Raw genomic sequence first — 20,952 nt, forward strand, 5'->3', positions numbered from 1 at the left:
AGGCTTCATTCCAGGAATGCAGGGATGGTTCAACATTAGAAAATCTATCAATGTAATCCACCATATTAACAATCTGCGAAAGAAAAACCACATGATCATCTCACTAGATGCTGAAAAAGCCTTTGACAAAATCCAGCACCCCTTCATGATAAAGGTCCTAGAGAGATCAGGGATAACAGGAACGTACCTGAATATAATAAAAGCAATATACAGTAAACCAACAGCTAACATCAAACTAAATGGAGAGAAACTCAAAGCAATTCCTCTAAAATCAGGAACAAGACAAGGCTGTCCACTCTCTCCATATCTCTTCAATATTGTACTTGAAGTTCTAGCTACAGCAATAAGACAACAAAAGGAGATAAAGGGGATACAAATAGGAAAAGAAGAAGTCAAACTTTCATTATTTGCAGATGATATGATAGTTTACATAAGTGACCCAAAAAACTCCGCAAGGTTACTCCTAGAGCTGATAAACACCTTCAGCAATGTGGCAGGATACAAGGTAAACTCAAAAAAATCAGTGGCCCTATTATATACAGATGATGAAGTGACTGAGAAAGAAATCAGAGAAACATCACCTTTTACAATAGCCAAAAACAGCATCAAATATCTGGGGATAATGTTAACCAAGGAAGGGAAAGACCTGTATATCAAGAACTTTGTGTCTTTGAAGAAAGAAATCAAAGAAGATACCAGAAAATGGAAAGATCTCCCATGCTCTTGGATTGGTAGGATCAACATAATAAAAATGGCAATCTTGCCAAAAGCAGTCTATAGATTCAATGCAATCCCTATCAAAATTCCATCACAATTTTTCAAGGACCTGGAAAGAACATTAAGCAACTTTATATGGAAAAACAAAAGGCCCAGGATAGCCAAAACATCCCTATACAATAAAGGAACTTCAGGAGGCATCACCATACCTGACTTCAAGCTCTATTATAGAGCTATAGTCCTGAAAACAGCTTGGTATTGGCACAAAAATAGGCAGGTAGACCAATGGAACCGAATCGAAAGCCCTAATTTTAACCCACACACCTATGAACACCTGATTTTTGACAAAGAAGCTAAAACTGTACAGTGGAAAAAAGAAAGCATCTTCAACAAATGGTGCTGGCATAACTGGGTAGTGGTATGCAGAAGACTGCAGATAGATCCATGTTTATCGCCTTGTACAAAACTTAAGTCCAAATGGATCAAAGATCTCAACATACATCCAGCCACACTGAAACTTTTAGAAGAGAAAGTGGGAGATACTCTTCAACGAGTTGGTACAGGAGACCACTTCCTAAACATAACACCAGTGGCACAGGCACTGAGATCAACAATTAACAAATGGGACCTTCTGAAACTAAAAAGCTTCTGTAAGGCAAAGGACACAATCAAAAAGACAAAAAGGCAGGCCACAGAATGGGAAAAGATATTCACTAACCCTACATCTGACAGAGGGCTAATCTCCAAAATTTACAAAGAACTCAAGAAACAAGTCTCCAAAACACCAAAGGATCCACTTGAAAGGTGGGGTACAGAGCTAAATAGAGAATTCTCAGTAGAGGAGGCTAAAATGGCCAAGAGACACTTAAGAAAGTGCTCAACATCCTTAGCCATCAGGGAAATGCAAATCAAAACAACTCTGAGATACCATCTTACTCCTGTCAGAATGGCTAGAATCAAAAACATCGAAGACAATTTATGCTGGAGGGGATGTGGAGAGAGAGGAACACTCCTCCACTGCTGGTGGGAATGCCAACTCATACAGCCTCTTTGGAAATCAGTATGGAGATTCCTCAGGAAAATGGGAATTAATCTACCACTAGACCCAGCAATTCCACTCTTAGGCATTTATCCAAATGAGGCAGGTTCATACAACAAGGGCATCTGCTCCACTATGTTCATAGCAGCATTGTTTGTAATAGCCAGAACCTGGAAGCAACCTAGATGCCCCTCAACTGAAGAGTGGATAGAGAAAATGTGGTACATTTACACAATGGAGTATTACTCAGCAGAAAAAAACAATGGAATCTTGAAATTCGCAGGGAAATGGATAGCACTGGAAGAAACCATCCTGAGTGAGGTAACCCAGTCGCAAAAAGACAAACATGGTATGTACTCACTCATATATGGATTTTAGATATGGATCAGGATAGTGCCAGTCTGCACTTCCACAGATAGAGAGTCTGGGAAACAGGAAAGAACCTAAAAGATATGCATATATGCATAATACCCAAGAGAAGAGGATGGAGACAAGATCCTCTGAATGGATGGGGAACAGGGTGAGGGGGGGGTAGTGGGACCTGGGAAGAATAGAGGGGGTAAAGAGGAAGGGAGTTGGTCATGGGGGAACAGGAAGTTGAGGGGGTGGGGGTAGAATAGGGGGAAGAGGGAATCATAGGATCGAAGACAGATCAGGCACCAGAGTGACCTCGAGTGATCTAAAGGTATAACATCAATTGGCAAGCTAAGCAATAGTGGAAGGACCACCTCGAATGCCCATTCCTGATAATGAACTTGATGTCTATAACTATCCGGGAGCCTTCATCCTGGGACTGATGGAAGCAGAGGCAAACACACAACTAAGCACTGAATTGAACCCAAGGAACCCAGTGACAGAGAGAGAGGAATGATGAGCAAATTGGCAAAGAATGGGCTGGCAAAACCAGCAGAGACAGCTGATCTGAACAGGGGAGTGCTCTTGGACCCCAGACCGACAGTGGGGAGGCCAGAATGGGACTGATCTGGACCCCCCAAATGTGAGTGTCAGTGAGAAGGCCTGGGCAACCTATGGGGCTCTGAGCTGTGGATCAGTGTCTATCCCTGGTATACAATCTGTCTTCATGTGCCTATAGCACAAAGAGAGATGCTCTCTCAGCCTGGACTCTTAGGGGAGTGCCTTGACCCTACCAAGAGTAAAATGATAGACTCTAGACATCCCCTATGTGGAAGGATTTGGCAATAGGGTGGGAGGGAGGGTGGAAGGGGAGTGCGGGAGGAGGGGAGGGAGAGGGAACTGGGACTGACATGTAAAACAAGCTATTTAAAATTAAAATAAAAAAAATTGCTTGACAATACCCACAACATTTATTCCACTATTGCATCAGTATATCTTACTGACATGTCACTATTACAGGTTGCAGAGTTCATAGATAGGAGATATTGATGATTGGTTTTCTCCTCTGGTAGTGTGCAAAGCATATTCTAGTACCATAAGCTCCAGTCAGTAAAGGTGAAGCTAAAGATTGGTTTCCAGTTTGATTTCTTGATGTCTGGTGATATAAGTAAGCTGTGTGTTCAGCAATAAGGCCTACCTATCAGGTAATATGGCAAGTGATATCCTTGGCAATAGCCACATGTTCAAAGCAGACAAAATTCCAACATCAAACTCAGAAAAAGGTCACAAAGACCAACTCCTATCCTAGAATATATTTATAATTGATTTATACTCAGAAAGGGAAAACAATTTTCATTAATTAAATGTCTTTTGTATATTAATGAAAAGCTAGGGCAGACCTCATATCCAGGAGTAGTTGGTCAACACTAAACAAACAAACTCCATATTTTTGGTGTGCTTTTGATTTTAGCTATTTTTTTCATTTTTGGCTTGTTTGTTTTGATATTCACTTTTGGTTTTTAAAATATTGCTTTTTGAAAAGATAAATAGATAATAGAAAGATATATATGTATATATATGTATATGATATATATAACAATATGTTGGGTGGGTACATAGGTGGAAAAAATTAAAGGGAAATTGAGGAAAGGAAAAGAATATGGTAAAATATTATTGTGAAATTTTACTTTAGCTACACAAAGATGTGCTACATTTGTTTATGCTGCATTTGTTCAACAACGTAAATGTGTGTTACTTTGCCTGCCTTAGGCATCTTATTGGTCTTATAAAAAGCTGAATGGTCAATAGCTAGGTAGAAGTGGGATAGGCAGGGCTGGAGGCCAGAGAGAATTAACAGGAGAAAGAATCTATGCTTGGGGGAAAACAGTGTAGAGACAATGCGGGAGAAAAAGAGGGGCCAGCCAGCCAGCCAGGCATACAGGAGAGTAACAAATACAGAATGAAAGAACGATAAAAAGCCCAAAGAAAAACAAATGAGAACAGGTTAATTTAAGTTATAAGAGCTAGTGTGACAGCATAAGTTAAGGCTGATCATTCATAGCAGATGATAAATCTTGTGTCTTGACTTGGGAGCTGCTTGGTAACCCCAAAATCAAAAGACTTGGTCATAGGGATTTACTTTCCAGCACAGGCTAGACTAGTGGCTTAACTGACTGAGTATTGGATTTACCCACGTAAGCCAAGAGGATTGATTATTACAGTTATTTAAATAGTATTAATTCAGAATTTGTTTCTATTTATTTGTATCTTCATCTCTTCTCATAAATATTTGATAATTTTTAGCTCCCACAATTAAATGTTTTCCTAAAATTTGGCATCTAAAAATAGCTTTCTCAATCAGTTCACCATTATTACAAATATGATATTGATTTTGTTGTGTTGATTTTGTAGCTTCAAACTACATTGACTATGCTTACTAGTATATATGTACAAGACCACACATCTTCGAACAGGAATGATTTTCCTTCCTTTTTCCAATTTACATGCAATGCTTTATTTTCCTTCTAAATGCTATGGCTAGTCCATGCAGTTCTCTAATGAAAAGAAGGGGTGAAGTTTGTATTTGTCTCATGTTTTCTTTTAAATTTTATTTAATTTTGTTCTATGTGTATATCCAAGTGTCTGCATATGGATACGTATGTGTGCAACCTGCATACCTTGTGCCCACTGAGGTCAGAACTGGACTCCATAGTGCTTGTGAACCACCATGCAGCTAACTGGGAACTAAACACAGGTCCGCAGCAAGAGCCGCAATACTCCTAATCTTTGAACTATCTCTTGAGCCCTTCTCATTCTTGATAGTAAAGAAAATCCATTTAATGTCTTATCAAATATATTAAGCCTGGACAAAGCAACCCTGTAAAAGTAAATGGTCTCCAAAGTAGTCAACAGAATTTGAGATAGCCTCTGCACCCACTGTTAGGAGTCCCATAAGAATACCATGCTACACAACTGTCACATATATGCAAAGGGCCTAGATCAGTCCCATGCAACCTTCTTTGTTGTACTGAATTTGTATTTGTTAAGAGAATTTAAGAAGTTGAATTTGCCTCTATAACTGGGTTATCTGTTGCATTAAAACACATATATTGAAATAATCTTTGTGTTTCAGATATACATGACACTTGGTGTAACATGAGTCAATAAAAGACCCAGAGACTGATATTGAGGTTCAGGCTTCAAGATGAAGATAAGAGAAGCAAAGCAGCCGGTCACTATCTCTTACTTCTACCTAAGGCTGAAAGGGTGATCCTGCTAGCTCCATGAATCCTCAGACTGCAATCCTGTCTCCACAAAGGCTCTGACTTAAATCCGAGACTGCTGCCTCTTCCTTTTTTTCCTCTCAAATCCTGGGATTAAAGGTATGTGATACCAATTGCCTAGATCACTTTGTGTGAGCTGTTCTCCTTTTAGACTGTATTACATTCATGTAGCTCAGTGTGGCCTGGAACTAAGAGAGAGCTCCATCTGCTTTTCTCTTGAGTTTTGAGATTAAAGGTGTATGGCACTATTGCCTGGCTCTATGGCTAGCTAGTATGGCTGCTGGGATTAAAGGTGTATATCACATCACCTGGCTCTATGACTTGTGGCTTTTCTTTGCTTATTGTACCCTCAGGCAAGCTTTAATAAATTATAAATAATATATCATCACAACTTGATAATGGTGTATTGGTCTTTTAAAACTAGATATGCTGAATATTATGTTATTCTTATTTTTTATTCATGCAACCAGAATGTTTTGATCTCATTCTTTCCTGTATTGCTCTTCCTTGATCTGTCCTTCTAATCCTTCTCCTTTTCTCTAAAAGTTCCTCTCTAAATTCATGTCCATTTTATTCCAATAGAGTCCATGTATGAGAGAAAAATCATTCTTTGTAATCTGTCTTGTTTTGTTCAAAATGATGATCTCCAGATATATCCATTTTCATATAAATATCATCATTTATTCTTGACATAATTGGCAATGACTTTTATTTCTTCAAATTTATTCCCAAGTTTCATAGAGGTGAATCATATCATAGTATATTTTCATGCTCTAAGGATCCTTTATACTGATTTCCATAATGACTACATTAGTTTACATTCTAGTATTTATTATTTGCGTATATTCTTGGTAATAGCTGGGTAACTTGCATTTTAAACATGCTGTTGAATGTCACTTCTTGTAAGGTTGACAAGTGCTATATCAATGATCTTGGGAGATACTGTCTTGCAATGTTATTAATTTTTACAGTAACATTGTCTTTGGTATGAGAATAATCATTGCATCTAAATGATTTTTATTCTTTTACTTTATACATTTGTAAGATTTTTATAATAGTTATGAGTTCTTCACATTTTTAGAGAAATTAGCATGGATGCTAGCAAGTTTTTCAATTTTTCTTGAAATGTGGTACTTTAATTAGAATGATTCAGATATCCTGCTAAATATTGAAGTGTTCAGATTTTATATTTCTTTTTTAATTTTTATTATTTATTTTTAAGTTTAAATTTATATTAGAAACAAGGTCCCAATCTGTTTCCCTCCCCTCCTCCCATGCCCTCTCACCAACCCCCCCCAATATCCCCTCATTTCCCCAGGGAGGGTGAGGCCTTCCATGGGGGTGTCCACAGTATGTCATTTCATCCAGGGCAGGGCCCAGACCCTTACCCAAGAGTTCAGGGTGAGAATGCATCTCACATTGTTGGATGGGAGTCCAAAGTCCATGTGTATACTCGGGATGAATACTGATCTACTGCCCAAGGCTCAGTAGATTATCTAGGCCTCCTCACTGACACCCACATTCAGGGGGTCTTGATCAGTCCCATGCTGCATTCCCAGGCATCAGCCTGGGATTCAAGAGTTTAACCTTGTCAGGTCAGCTGTATCTTGGGGTTAAACCAGCCCAGTCTTAATCCCTTTGGCCATCAGTCCTCCTTCTCTGTTACTGGCTTTCTTAAGTTCAGCTCAGTGCTTAGACTTGGGAGTCTGCCTCTTCTTACATCAGCAACTGAATGAAGGTTTTGTTTCCCAGACTCTCTGGCCATGGGATTGTAGTCTGGCATTCCCCAGATCTATGTCTAAAATCCATATATGAGAGAGTACATGCCATGTTTCTCTTTTGGTGACTGCGTTACCTCACTCAGGATGGTTTCTTCTAGTGTCACCATTTGCCAGCAAATCTCTGGATTCCATTGTTTTTTTTTCTGCTGAATAGTACTCCATTGTGTAAATGTACCATATTTTCTCTATCCACTCTTTTGTTGAGGGGCATATAGGTTGCTTCCAAGGTCTGCTTATTACAAATAATGTTGCTATGAACTTGGTGGAACAGACATCCTTGTTGTATGAATGGGCATCTTTTGGATATGTGCCTACGGGTGGAATTGCTGCGTCTTGTGGTAGGTTTATTTCCATTTTTCTGAGGAATCTCCATACTGATTTCCAAAGTGGCTGAACAAGTTGGCACTCCCACCAGCAATGGAGGAGTTTTCCCCTTTTACCACATCCTCTCCAGCATAAATTGTCGTTGGTGTTTTTGATTTTAGCCATTCTGACAGGAGTGAGATGGTGTCTCAGAGTTGTTTTGATTTGCATTTCCCAGATGGCTAAGGATGTTGAACACTTTCTTAAGTGCCTCTCAGACATTTTAGAATCGTCTATTGAAAATTCTCTATTTAGTTCTGCAGCCCACTTTTTAATTGGATCCTTTGGTGTTTTGGAGACTTGCTTCTTGAGTTCTTTGTAAATTTTGGAGATCAACCTTCTATCAGATGTGGGGTTACTAAATATTTTTCCCATTCTGTGGGTTGCCTTTTTGTCTTGCTGACTGTGTCCTTTGCCTTACAGAAGCTTCTCAGTTTCAGGAGGTCCCATTTATTAATTGTTGTTCTCACTGTCTGTGCTAATGGTGTTATGTTCAGGAAGCTGTCTACTGTACCAATTCGTTCAAGGGTACCACCCACTTTCTCTTCTAAGAGTTTCAGTGTGACTGGATTTATGTTGAAGCCTTTGATCCATTTGGACTTAAGTTTTGTGCATGGTTATAAACATGGATCAATCCGCATTCTTCTACATGCCAGCCTCCAGTTATGCCAGCACAATTTGTTGAAGATGATTTCTTTATTCCATTGTATATTTTACCTTCTTTGTCAAAAATCAAGTGTTCATAGGTGTGTGGGTTAATATCAGGGTTTTCAATTCGATTCCATTGGTCTACCTGTCTATTTTTGTGCCAATACCAAGCTGTTTTCAGGACTATAGCTCTATAATAGAGCTTCAAGTCAGGGATGGTGATGCCTCCAACATTGCCTTGTTGAACAGGGTTGTTTTGGCTATCCTGGGTCTTTAGTTTTTCCATACAAAATTTATTATTGTTCTTTCAAGTTCTGTGATGAATTGTGCTGGGATTTTAATGGGGATTGCATTGAATCTGTAGTTTGCTTTGGCAGGATTGCCAATTTTATTACATTGATCCTACGTATCCAAGAGCATGGGAGATCGTTCCATTTTCTGAGGGCTTCTTTAATTTCTTTCTTTAAAGACTCAAAGTTATTCTGATACAGGACTTTCACTTGTTTGGTTAGCATTACCCCAAGTTATTATATGTTGTTTGTGGCAATTGTAAAGGGTGATGTTTGTCTGATTTCATTCTCAGCCCTTTAATCATCTGTATATAGTAGGGCTAGTGATTTTCTTGAGTTGATCTTGTAGACTGCCACTTTGCTGACCGTGTTAATCAGCCGTAAGAGTTCGCTGGTAGAGTTCTTTGGGTAATTTATGTAAACTATCATATCATCTACAAACAGTGAAAGTTTGACCTCTTCCTTCCCAAGTTGTATCCCCTTGATCCCCTTTTGTTGTCTTATGGCAATGGCTAGAACTTAGTACAATTTTGAAAAGGTATGGAGACAGTGGACATCCTTGTCTTGTTCCTGATTTTACAGGAATTGTGTTGAGTTTCTGTCCATTTAGTTTGATGTTGGCTGTTGGTTTACTGTATATAGCTTTTATTATGTTTAAGTATGTTCCTGTTATCCCAGATCTCTCCAAGACCTTTATCATGAAGGGGTGTTGGATTTTTGTTAAAGGCGTTTTCAGCATCTAGTGAGATGACCATGTGATTTTTGTTTTTCAGCTTGTTTATATGGTGGATTACGTTGATGGATTTTCGTATGTTGAACCATCCCTGCATCCCTGGGATGAAACCTACTTAATCATGATGAATGATTGTTTTGAAGTGTTCTTGGATCTGATTTGCCAGTATTTTATTGAGTATTGTTGCATCAATGTTCATGAGGGATATTGGTCTGAAGTTCTCTTTCTTAGTTGTGTCTTTGTGTGGCTTGGGGATCAAGGTTATTGAAGCCTCATAGAAAGAGTTTGGCAAAGACCCTTCTGCTTCTATTGCATGGAATATTTTGAGAAGAACTGGTATAAGCTGTTCTTTGAATTTCTGGTAGAATTCTGCACTGAGGCCATCTGGACCTGGCCTTTTTTTTTGGTTGGGAGACTTTTTATGACTGTTTCTCTTTCCATAGGGGTTATAGATCTATTTAAATTGCTTATCTGTTCTTTATTTAATTTTCACAAGCAATAGCTATCCAGGAAGTTGTCCATTCCTTTAAATTTTCGAATTTTGTGGAGTACAGGTTTTCAAATAATGACCTCTTGATTCTCTGAATTTCCTCAGAGTCCATTGTTATGTCCGCTTTTCATTTCTGATTTTGTTAATTTGCATATTCACTCTCTGCTGTTTGGTAAGTTTGGACAAAGGTTTGTCTATCTTGTTGATTTTCTCAAAAAACCAACTCTTCGTTGCATTGATTCTTTGTTTTGTTTTCCTAGTTTCTACTTTATTGATTTCAGCCCCAATTTGATTATTTCCTGGCGTATACTCTTCCTGGCAGAGTTTGTTTCTTTGTGTTTTCTTGAGCTTTCAGCTGTGCTGTTAATTCTCTAGTATAACTATTCTCCAGTTTCTTCATGTGTGCACTTAGTGCTGTGAACTTCCCACGTAGCACTGCTTTCAAAGTGTCCCATAGGTTTGGGTATGTTGTGTCTTCATTCTCATTGAATTCTAAGAAGTCTTTAATTTCTTTTTTTTATTTCTTCTTTGACCCAGGAATGCTGCAGTTGTGCATTATTCAATTTCCATGAGTTTGTAGGTTTTCTGCAATTTGTGTTGTTGTTGAATTCTAATTTTAAAGCATGGTGGTCTGATAAGATGCATGGAGTTATTCCAATTTTTTTGAAGCTGCTGAGGTTGGATATGTTGCCAAGTGTGTTCAATTTTTAAGAAGTTTCCATGTGGTGGTAAGAAGAAGGTATATTCTTTGTTATGTGGATGAAATGTTCTATAGATGTCTGTTAATCCCAGTTGGGCCATTTCTTCTATTAGACCCTTTGCTTATTTGTTGAGTTTCTGTCTGGTATTCCTGTCTAGTGGTGAGACTGGTGTGTTGAAATCTCCCACTACAAATGTGGGGGCTTTATATGTGATTTAAGTTTTAGTAATGTTTCTTTTACGAATGTGGATGCCTTTGTATTTGGGGCATAGATGTTCAGGTTAGACACTTCTTGGTGCATTTCATCTGTGATGAGTATGTAATGACCTCCTTCATCGCTTTTGATTGATTTTATTTTAAAGTCTAATTTGTTAGATATTAGGATTGCTACCCCTGCTTGTTTCTTGGGTCCATTTGATTGGAAAACTTTGTTCCAACCTTTAACTCTCAGGTAATGTCTGTCTTTGAGGGTGTGGTGTGTTTCTTTTATGCTGCAGAAGTATTGGTTCTGTCTTTGAATCCACTCTGCTAGCCTGTGTCTTTTTATGGGTGAGTTAAGGCCATTAATATTGAGGGATTGCTCATTCATCTTTGATTTGGAATGGTTGGTGGTGGTGGAATTATGTGTGGAATTTCACCCCTTTATTCTTTTGGCTGTTGGTAGAGAGGGACTCTCTAATGCCTATATTTTTCTGGTTGTAGTTAACTTCCTTGGGTTGAATTTTTCCTCCTAAAACTTTCTGTAGGGCTGGGTTAGTGAATACATATTGCTTGAATCTAGTTTTGTCGTGGAATATCTTGTTTTCTCCATCTGTAGTGATTGAGAACTTTGTCAGGTATAGTAGTCTGGGCTGGCGTCCATGGTCTCTTAGTGTGGTACAATATTTATTCCGGACCTTCTGGCTTTCAGCGTTTCCATGGTGAAGTCAAGTGTAATTCTGATAGGTATGCTTTTATATGTTACCTGGCCTTTTTCCTTAGCTGCTCTTAATATTCTTTCTTTATTCTGTATATTTGGGGTCTTGATTATTATGTAGCAAGGGGACTTTTTTGTGATCCACTCTATTTGGTGTTCTGTAAGCTTCTTGTAACTTTATTGGCATGTCTTTCTGAAGGTTGGGAAAGTTTTCTTTTATGATTTTGTTGAATACGTTTTCAACCCCTTTGAAGTGGTTTTCATCTCTTTCTTCTATACTTATTTTTCTTAGGTTTGGCCTTTTCATAGTGTCCCATATTTCATGGATGTTTTGTGTTAAGGATTTGTTGGACTTAAGGTTTTCTTTGGTTGATGAATCCATTTCTCCTAGTGTATTTTCAACACCTAAGATTCTCTCTTCCATCTCTTGTATTCTGTTGGTAATGCTTGTATCGGTAGTACCTGACCGTTTGCCCAGCTTTTCTATTCCCTGCCTATCTTCAGATTGTGTTTTTTTTTGTTGTCTCTATTTCAGTTTTCAAGTCTTGCACTGTTTGAATTGTTTCTTGCAATTTTTGGTTTATCTTTTCAACCATTTTTTGCCTTTTATAATTTTTTTGGTTTGCTTTTTCTTCCATTTCTTGCATTTTTTGGGTTACTTTTTCTTCCAGTTCTTGTATTTTTTGGTTTGTTGTTTCTTCCACTTGCTGCCTTTTTTGGTTTGTTTCTTCTTCCATTTCTGTCATTTTTTGCTGTGTTTTTCCTTCCATTTCTTGCATTTTTTGCTTTGTTTCTTCTTCCATTTCCTGCCTTTTTTGCTTTGTTTCTTCTTCCATTTCCTGCCTTTTTTGGTTTGTTTTTCTTCAATTTCTTGCATTTTTTGCTTTGTTTCTTCATCCATTTCTCTGAGTGATTTTCCTATATCCTCTTTTAGGGCCTCTATCATTTTTATGAAAGTGGTTTTATGGTCATTCTCTTCTGCTTCATTTGCATTGAAATGTTGGAGTCTTACTGGTGTGGAGTCTCTAGAATCTGGTGGTGTCATATTTGTTTTTCTGTTGCTGAGTGTGTTTTTGTATTGTGTCTTTCCCATCTCTTCTTCTAGTGGGTGCAGAAAGAGCCCCTAACTGGTCTGGTGGTAAGGGGACCAGAGTTCCCTTTTGGTGGGTGCTACCAAGTCCAATAATCTGGTAGTTCTTCTATTCCTTGCCCTCGTTCTAGTCCTGTGGGTGGAGAATAAGACCAGGAATCTGGGGTGCTAAGCCACCCACCTGGTCCCCTTGACCTTTTGCTGGATCTGGTGGTTTCCTGGTCTCATTGGTGGGAGAGAAGTCCTGGAGTCTGGGGTGGCTGACTCCCCCCCCCCGGGATTGGAAGCTCTGTGCAGTTCCCAGGTGATTCCCAGGCACTGGAACACAGGCCCAGATTCAGGGTCTGTTTTACCTGGTCCTGCTGGAACTGCTCCAGATTGTCTATTTCTTATATTATTTCATCCTGGTAGGCTTTGTTTTCCTGTTATCCAGTTTTATGATACACACTTTTTCATGGTAGACCCTTGCAATCTTACATTGTATATGATTTAATGAACTACCCTATTAGACTTTATATTTTTGTCTTTTAAGTTCATAATAAAGATGCATCTGATTCTACTCAATTCTTGGAGTGCTCTGAAATGTATTATGTACTTACGTTTACAAATGAATATTTCACATTCAATTGATTTTACCACATTTTTGTGCTTCATGAGCTCAGTTTAGTGTTCTTGTTAGAAAAGCCTTAATAGTGTTGAATTTTCACAACTTTATGTGTCTTGAAAAGTTTGTGTTTACACTTATTTTTGAAATAGATTATTATTAGTTGTATCATACTTGTTTTATAAGAATTTTCTTATATTAATTTAAATTAATCAACCCATGTTTCTTTGGCATGTACTAACCTGTCTCTGGGGACTCAGAATATGAGCTAGATTGTTCAAAGAACAAACACATTATGTGAGGTGTTGAGTTGACACAGTACAGCACAGAGCCTGTGTCTAGAATATGAGGTCTCATGGGGTATGCCCTGAGTTTGGAGAGGTTTCTGCAGGGGTTCTTTCCAGAGTAATATGTCATTGTCAGCTTTGCAGATCAGGGAGGCCTGTAGACATACCTCTCCCTTTTAAAGTTTTCTGGAATAAGGAGCTATGGACCTCTCTCAATGACAGGAGAGGTAGTTGTTCCCCAGGAATTGTTCTCTGAGGCACATCGTGGTTTCTACTGTGTGGCTGATACCATCTTCCCTTGATTTTATTTTCTCTTTATTTCCCATTGCCTGCTGTTCTTACCAGCCATTCTTTTCAAATATATAATCTCCATTTTATTTCACTGTTGCTGCATATTATAAAAAACACATGTATAGTTCGAAGATAAAAGTTGGTATTTCCTACTTGACATTTTGTTGATATCAACTTTTCAAGCTACTTACTAATATAAGATTCCTGTTTATTCTAGCTTGCCTCCCACAGCAAACTGAAACATGTGCAATGACTAATATCATTTGTCTGTGTGTCATCTTATATTCCTGCACTTCAACATAACAGTCCAGAAAACAACCTCCAATTGTACCTAATCTCTGAAACAGTAAAGAAAAAATAACTTAAGAGTGAAGGGAAGACAAGTGAAAAATGTGTCAGGACTTTTGGAATTAGTAGCTCTTCTATAGAAAGTATTTGTACTGAGTCACATAGAAAAAGATGAAAAATGATGTTGAAATAGCAAATATCCTCATTTATATTGTGTATTTGTCCTTTATTTGATTCAACAGATAACAAAAACAGTAAAATAAAAGACTTTTCTTACTGGACTGCCAATCACCTGAGTTAGAGAATTTCATGGAAATATAAGCTAAGTTTTTATAATTATTGAATGTTTAGAGGCTAAGGAAATTATTTTCAATAATATATGATGCTATGAGGCCTCAGGTTTCCCACAATCAACATGGAGACTGTGTAATTTGAGGTTTTCTTTGCTCAGCTATGTTCCTCTGCCCTTCTCTGCCCCAAAGAAACATGTAGATACTATATTAGTTATAACCTTTTGGCTGGCCACTTGGGATTCTTATTTGTAACCCATAAATACTAATCTATGTATTTCCTGTGGTCTTCTCTTACAAGAGAAAAGGTCTGGGCCTCTTACTCCATTGGGGTCTCATGTGATCAGATAGCTCAGTCAGTAGATCATGAGACTTAATTTCAGCGTTGTGGGTTCATGCCCCATGTTTGGCACCAGAATGTTAATGTAGTCCTTAATTTATCTAGATAATAAAAGACCAGAGTCAGATATAGAGGAAAATGCTGAAAGATCAGAGAGAAGGAGCAAGTTACAGCACGCCTTGCCTTCTAAGTGTCTTCACAGCGAATAGAAAAATTTCCTGTTTGTCCCTGCTTATATTCGGTTACTGCCCAGCTATGTCACTTCCTGCCTGTCTGTACAGACCTCCAGACCTCTATGGGTAACTAGTGGCGAGCTTCATTCTCTGACATCCAGACAGGCTTTATTTGTGCAAGAAAGATATCACCACAAAACTGTAAGTGTTTGATTTCATGAATAATTCTAAAAAATTCCAAGAATCATTGCTTAGATACATAGTAATCTTTTTCATCATGCAGCTTAGGAAATGGTGCACAAGGTAAGTAGGAAAATTTCCTCTTTGTATCATTTCCAAGTGTAAATACATTAAACTTCCCTAACACATTTCAATATCTTGTGACATAAAATTTTGTTATCCTTATGAATTTAAAATATTTGCTTAAATATGAATTTTCTATGAAGTCATTTTTAAAAAGAAATCAAAGGCATATTTAAATGTATAAATACTTTATGTCTTTAAGCATGAGTTTCTTTCCTTTATAAAAAAAACAGAAAGAACAACTGAAATTTAAAAGTATTACAAAAAGGTATTACAAATTAACATGAAAAGAGAGGAATATATTGACTTCTACCGTTATTGGCAGATCTTTGATTAATTTTTTGGATATAACATAAGATAACATTATAAAACAAACAGCAATTAATATGGATTTTCTATAGTTGATCACTGCATTTTCATCATTTTATACAAGAAATTATTCCCTTCCTAATTTGATAGTATATTTATTGTATGACATCTCAGCAAAGTGTCCAAATATTTGAGTGTGTTTTATATTCTTACATTTTCCTAACTTTTAAAATATTACTGCTTAGAATGATGTGATAAGTAATGGATTTCTGCCATTTAGCATTATATCTAGTATATTTGCAAGTAAATAATATTCATTCGAGGTCAGCCTGGTCTACAGAGCAAGTTTCAGGATAGCCTCCAAAATAATACAGAGAAACCCTGTTTCAAAAACCAAAAAAATATTCTAATTCATTGCCATTATTTCCATGTTGTCTATGTCCTTACTATGGTAATCACCTATACCTATCAAAATTATTACTAAGTACATATAAGTCATATAACAATAACAACAATCTGGTTATTATCAATTATTCAAGAATTTTCTATCTTGTCAGAAAGGGGTAACTCTTATGTTAGGGTTTATATCTATTTTTTATTAAAACTGCATTAGCAGTTATTTTCATTAACACATTATAGAGTAGGTTATATTTTATATACCATGAACATTTTACTCAGGAGATGACATTCTAGTTTTTTTCCTTATTTATTTTTGAAATTTTAATTATATTTCCTCATTTCCTTCCTCCAACCCTCCTTACTTTTTCTCAAATTCATGCTTTCTTTTTTATTGTCAATGCATGTATATATGTATAACATTCTCTGTCAGTAGCCTGTATAGTGTTACTGTGGTAGTTCAAATGAAAACGACTCCATAGGCTCATAGGGACAGGCACTGTGGGAAGGTGTGGACTTGGAGTAGGTGTGATGTTGTTCGAGGAAGTGTATCACTGGAGGCAGGCTTTGATATCTCAGTCTAATGTGTCTCAGTCTCTTCCTGTTGCCTGTGGATCCAGATGTAGAACTCTCAGCTCCTTCTCTAGCACCGTGTCTGCCTGCACAATGCCATGCTGATGATAGGGGAAACTTCTGAAATTTAAGGCGGCACTATTGAAATGTTTTCCTTTGTAAGAGTTGCCTTGGTTACGGTGTTTCTGCACAACAATAGAAACTCCAATACAGTTACTTTTATGTATATGTTTTCAGGACCAATAATTTTCTATTAGATATCTAATTGATGTATTATCTCCTGAGTAAGACTATTTCCCCCACTCTTAGAATGTCTTAGTTTTATATAGTTCTTTGTGTAAGATTGTGACCTCAAAGAGTTTGTTGTTGCTTTATCTCTTATTACTTTCATCATTGGAAAAGTCAAGGATAAGCTTGTCCAGATGACTATCCTGTACCGTAGTATTTATGGTAAAAATATATGACTTGGGAATATTTATCAGGATTCACAATAATAAGGAGGCATACACTATCTTCTATTCCTTAATTGACTTGCGATTCACTTTTTTATAACCTGCTGTCCCAATTATAGCTAAGATATTTTCATCTTGGCAGCTTACCTCGATTGTCTGAGTCTCTCCTATTTATCTGGAAAGTAGTTACTAGATCTATTATAATCTGTCAATTGTCATTTAATAAGTTTAAAGCACTAATATTCATGTAGATTTTCATCTTATTACACATAGGGGATATAAAATCAAAGAACCACAAATCCTTCTTGATTACTTGATAAAGTTCTAACATCAGCTACTGTTTGTTTCAAGCTAAGTAGGTGGAGGAAATTTATGTACACTAAATAATAGGTACACTGATATAAAGTAACACAGACACCCAACATTGGTCTTAAAGAAATTATGAATATTTGAGATTTACAGACTGTGTTCTATAGTTTAGGAAGAGTAAGAAACATGCAAAGGGAAAAAGCAATATATGGAAATAGACAGCAGAGTGATAGCATTGTAAATTTTATTTTTCTATTGAGATATTTTGAGTATATTTTAAAGTGTTTTAATTATGATGCAACATTAAATCTGTATTCAGTTTTTAAGGGCAATATATGGATAATAATGACACAAATAAATTTTCTTCTTTTTCTGCAGTCCCTTTAGATACTTTACACAAAATTGAAATGAGGATATGTGTTTAATAATGCACAAATGTTATTGTCTTCCAACTGATGAATGTTTATATCTGGATTTTTGTAGTATATATTTCAGGTGCACAGGATATTATTTTGATGTTTATACTGAACAATTAATATAAATAATTAATATAATAAAACACAAGATCATTCTATTCATCTTACGTAGTTAGTCTTTTAAAACATTCTTTTTTGGTAGCTGCATGTAAAATTCACTTACACCAGGAAAATTCTAGCACAGAGTACAGTATTATCATTATATTCTTCACCTCATGATTTACTTGGTTCTTGAAACTTTGAAATGTAGTCATTTCAGATATCAGGAGATTTACCTCTTTTGTATACATGTCCGCATTTCTGACTCAGCTGCCCATAGTCACTGTGATTTATTCATTTATATTATCCAATTTTAATTATATTTGTATCAGTTCCTTAAGAATTTCATAAATTCATATAACACATTTTAAAATTCATTTTTATCTCATACAATCCATCCCAAATACTTTTATTAAATCCTCGTCTCCCCCAGCTATACTCAGATTCACCCCACTGTGTCCAACTGTACCTATGTACTCATGAGCTGTTCATTGGACATTCTTACTCACCAGTGGTCATATCCTTAAAGACAACTGACTCTTCCTCTTTCCTAATCTATAAATTTTCAATATCTCCTTGCTAGACATGAGAGCTTGCTGTCCACTCCACAAATATATAATGAAATGCCGAGTGGCTTGATTTTTGTGCTTGCAAATAAACGTGATGTGGATAAATGTATATCATGGTCTTGTCATTGCCACAAAACAGTTTCACTCCAGGCTTCCCCATCGTCTGAATATTAAGCATCTTTCTGCCACTTCTTCCAAATTGGTCACTGAAGTGTGTGGGGAAGATGGTCTGATATAAGTAAAAAATGCATGAATGATCATTTCTTTTTCTTATGTTCTTCCCTTTAATCTGCTGAGTTTCTGTAGTAACTGCCATTCACTACACAAACTTCTGCAATGATGTCTGAAATTTGTACAATAGACCTATAGAACACATATAAAGGAAATCATTAGTTATTTGTCTTTTGTCTGACTTATTTCATATACCACAATATCCTCTAAGTTCACTTAGTTTGTTAAAAATGAAAAAATCTTTTTGTGATTTGAGGGGACAGGGTGGTTGTGTAGATGAGTGAATGCCCAACTTAACACAGGTTATATATCCCTTAAAATCATTCTTAAGATTTATTTTTAAATTAGTTTTTTGTGTATGGCTTGAGGAGGGTATTTGTACACGAAAGTAGGTACCAGTGGTGGTCACATGTGACAGATCTTCCTGGATGTGAAGTTATAAATGGTTTGAGAGCTGCTTGATGTGAGTACTGGGACATGAAATCAGGGCCGATAAAAAATAGCCCTGGAATTTAACACTGTGGTATATCTTTAGTCTCAGCCATCTCTGATTTTTCTAAGGACAGATCATTTTATAGTAAATGCATAAATGAATGTATTCATCCATTGGCAAGTGTATTTAGTTTGTATGATGGGAATTTATCTATGTGGTTATCTAGTTTGACAGTAAGGCAAAAGCTAGAAGATGCATAACCTAACTTTCTCCGTTTTGGCTTTATGGAAAATTTTATTGCAGTACTCCAACAGCACATCAGTTTTTCTTTGTAAAATCTTGCTCCGCAGCTTCCTTTGCCCCTTTTGCTCGGATGCCAAAAGAGCCAGCATTGCTCAAGCCATGTGAAGACTGGCAAAAGCCTTGAATTTGTTCTCTTCTTTTGTGATAACTCTGGCTTTCTCATTTATGTAGACATTTCTGATGGGCATCACAAGTCCCTTTGGCTGGGTGGCGAGTTTAAGTTTTTTAGCAGAACTATCTCCCTTCTTTGGAGCAGACGGCTTCCTGGGGAGAAGTATGAGCTTTGAGTTGTACTCCTTCAGGCGCTGCACATTGGCCTATAGTGATTCAGTGGATTTGTTTCACCTCCTTGAGTCCACAGAGATGCAGATGGTGTGAGCCACTTTCTTATGGATACCAGCCACTCTGAGTTCTTCCAGGCTGAAGTTCCTGCCAGCTTGGACCTTGGTGTGGTATCTCACTGTAATGTACCTCACTATAGGCCTGATAAGACCGGAATTGGGGCAAGGGGCAATGCAGTGCGCTTTTGCCTGCTGGGCCTTGTGTCTACGAATCTTGTGAGTCTGCTGATTGAAGAAAATGTCCACTTGCCACTGCCAATACTTGTGGAAGTGGGGCTTCAGGATTGTGCCATTGCTACTGGGTGCCATCGCTGCCTCCTGTGCAGGAGAATGGCCTAGCAGGAAAGCCTCTGACAAACTTTCAACTTGTGTAGGAATTGTTTTATCAATCATACACTAGCAGTCTTGAAGATAACAGTTTCTAGTTGAGAGATGTAAAATTTCAGGACCTTCATAAGTACAATATAAACCAAATGTTACCAAAAGGATGATTGATAATTCCTAGTATATTGCCATTTCATCTGAAACCATCTTAATATTATTAAAAGTCATGCTGCATGCATAAAATAGAATCTACTGACAATAATATGAGCATTAATTTTAATAGTAGTTTAAAAGCAATAACCTGTGCTAATATTAGCTTAAATATTTTAATATATTTTCAATATTAATCTTTGATTACTTAACATAGATGTGTCACATTGTAGCTATCAAATAATATTATGTGTTTATTTCCAGGCCATTTGCTAAGAATAATAATTTATAATACATAGTAATTTTTTATTTCAGATTTTGGTGTTCAGGAAGGCTAAAGTCAAGTGTATGCATCTAGTTTGATTTTTGCGATGTTTTAATTTATAGAATAAAGGATCTTGTCAAGTGGGCATGTGCAGAAGGAAGACAATGTGTTGCAGAGTAGCGAAACAACTAATTATCAAAGAAATAAATAATTCATCTGTTCATGAAGGCTTTTCCACATTACCAAAATATCCTTCATTAATCTCCACATTCAGAGGATCTAATATTTCAAATATTAGACAGTACATGCAAGCTAAAGCACTATATAACATCTTTGTTTTTCCTATCCATCCAACTTATCTGTTGTTTACATTTACATTTACAGCAAATGAATGGTATTTTAATTTTTTGATAGTCATGCCTAATAATTACTAACTCCCCTTATGAAAACACTAATTATAATATTAGAAGTAATGTTCAAACCATAGAGCAAGACTAAGATTGCTGTAAATATAAATCTTATGTGTAGTCTTTCACTTATTCCTTGTCCTTCTTATTTATTATTCATACAACCAACAGACAATTTAATATAATTCCTCCAATGGTTCCCTTTGTTATCAACTAGTAACTTTAAAGCTGGGTTTTTAGCCTGAGACAGAGGCCTTCCTCACTCTTATTTAACTCTATGAATCCTGAAATCCACCTTCACTTGTTCTTATGTTTATGCTATTTTTTTGTATTATTTCTTCTTATTGGAACATCAACATTCTCATTTCAGGATATGTGATTTCTTTTGAACCTT

General features: G+C 36.8%; 1 protein-coding gene across 1 annotated transcript; it reads right to left on the minus strand.

Moving 5' to 3' along the window:
* Positions 1–19,163: 19,163 nt before the first annotated feature.
* LOC101831998 (60S ribosomal protein L13-like) lies at positions 19,164–19,721 on the minus strand. Its single transcript, XM_021223948.1, has 2 exons — positions 19,455–19,721; positions 19,164–19,313 (listed from the first exon to the last, which is right to left on the minus strand). Exons 1-2 carry the CDS (start codon positions 19,719–19,721, stop codon positions 19,164–19,166), a joined length of 417 nt encoding a protein of 138 aa, XP_021079607.1.
* Positions 19,722–20,952: the final 1,231 nt, after the last annotated feature.

This window comes from Mesocricetus auratus, unplaced genomic scaffold (genome assembly GCF_017639785.1).
Source record: "Mesocricetus auratus isolate SY011 unplaced genomic scaffold, BCM_Maur_2.0 Super-Scaffold_100003, whole genome shotgun sequence".
Classification (NCBI taxonomy): Eukaryota; Metazoa; Chordata; class Mammalia; order Rodentia; family Cricetidae; genus Mesocricetus; species Mesocricetus auratus.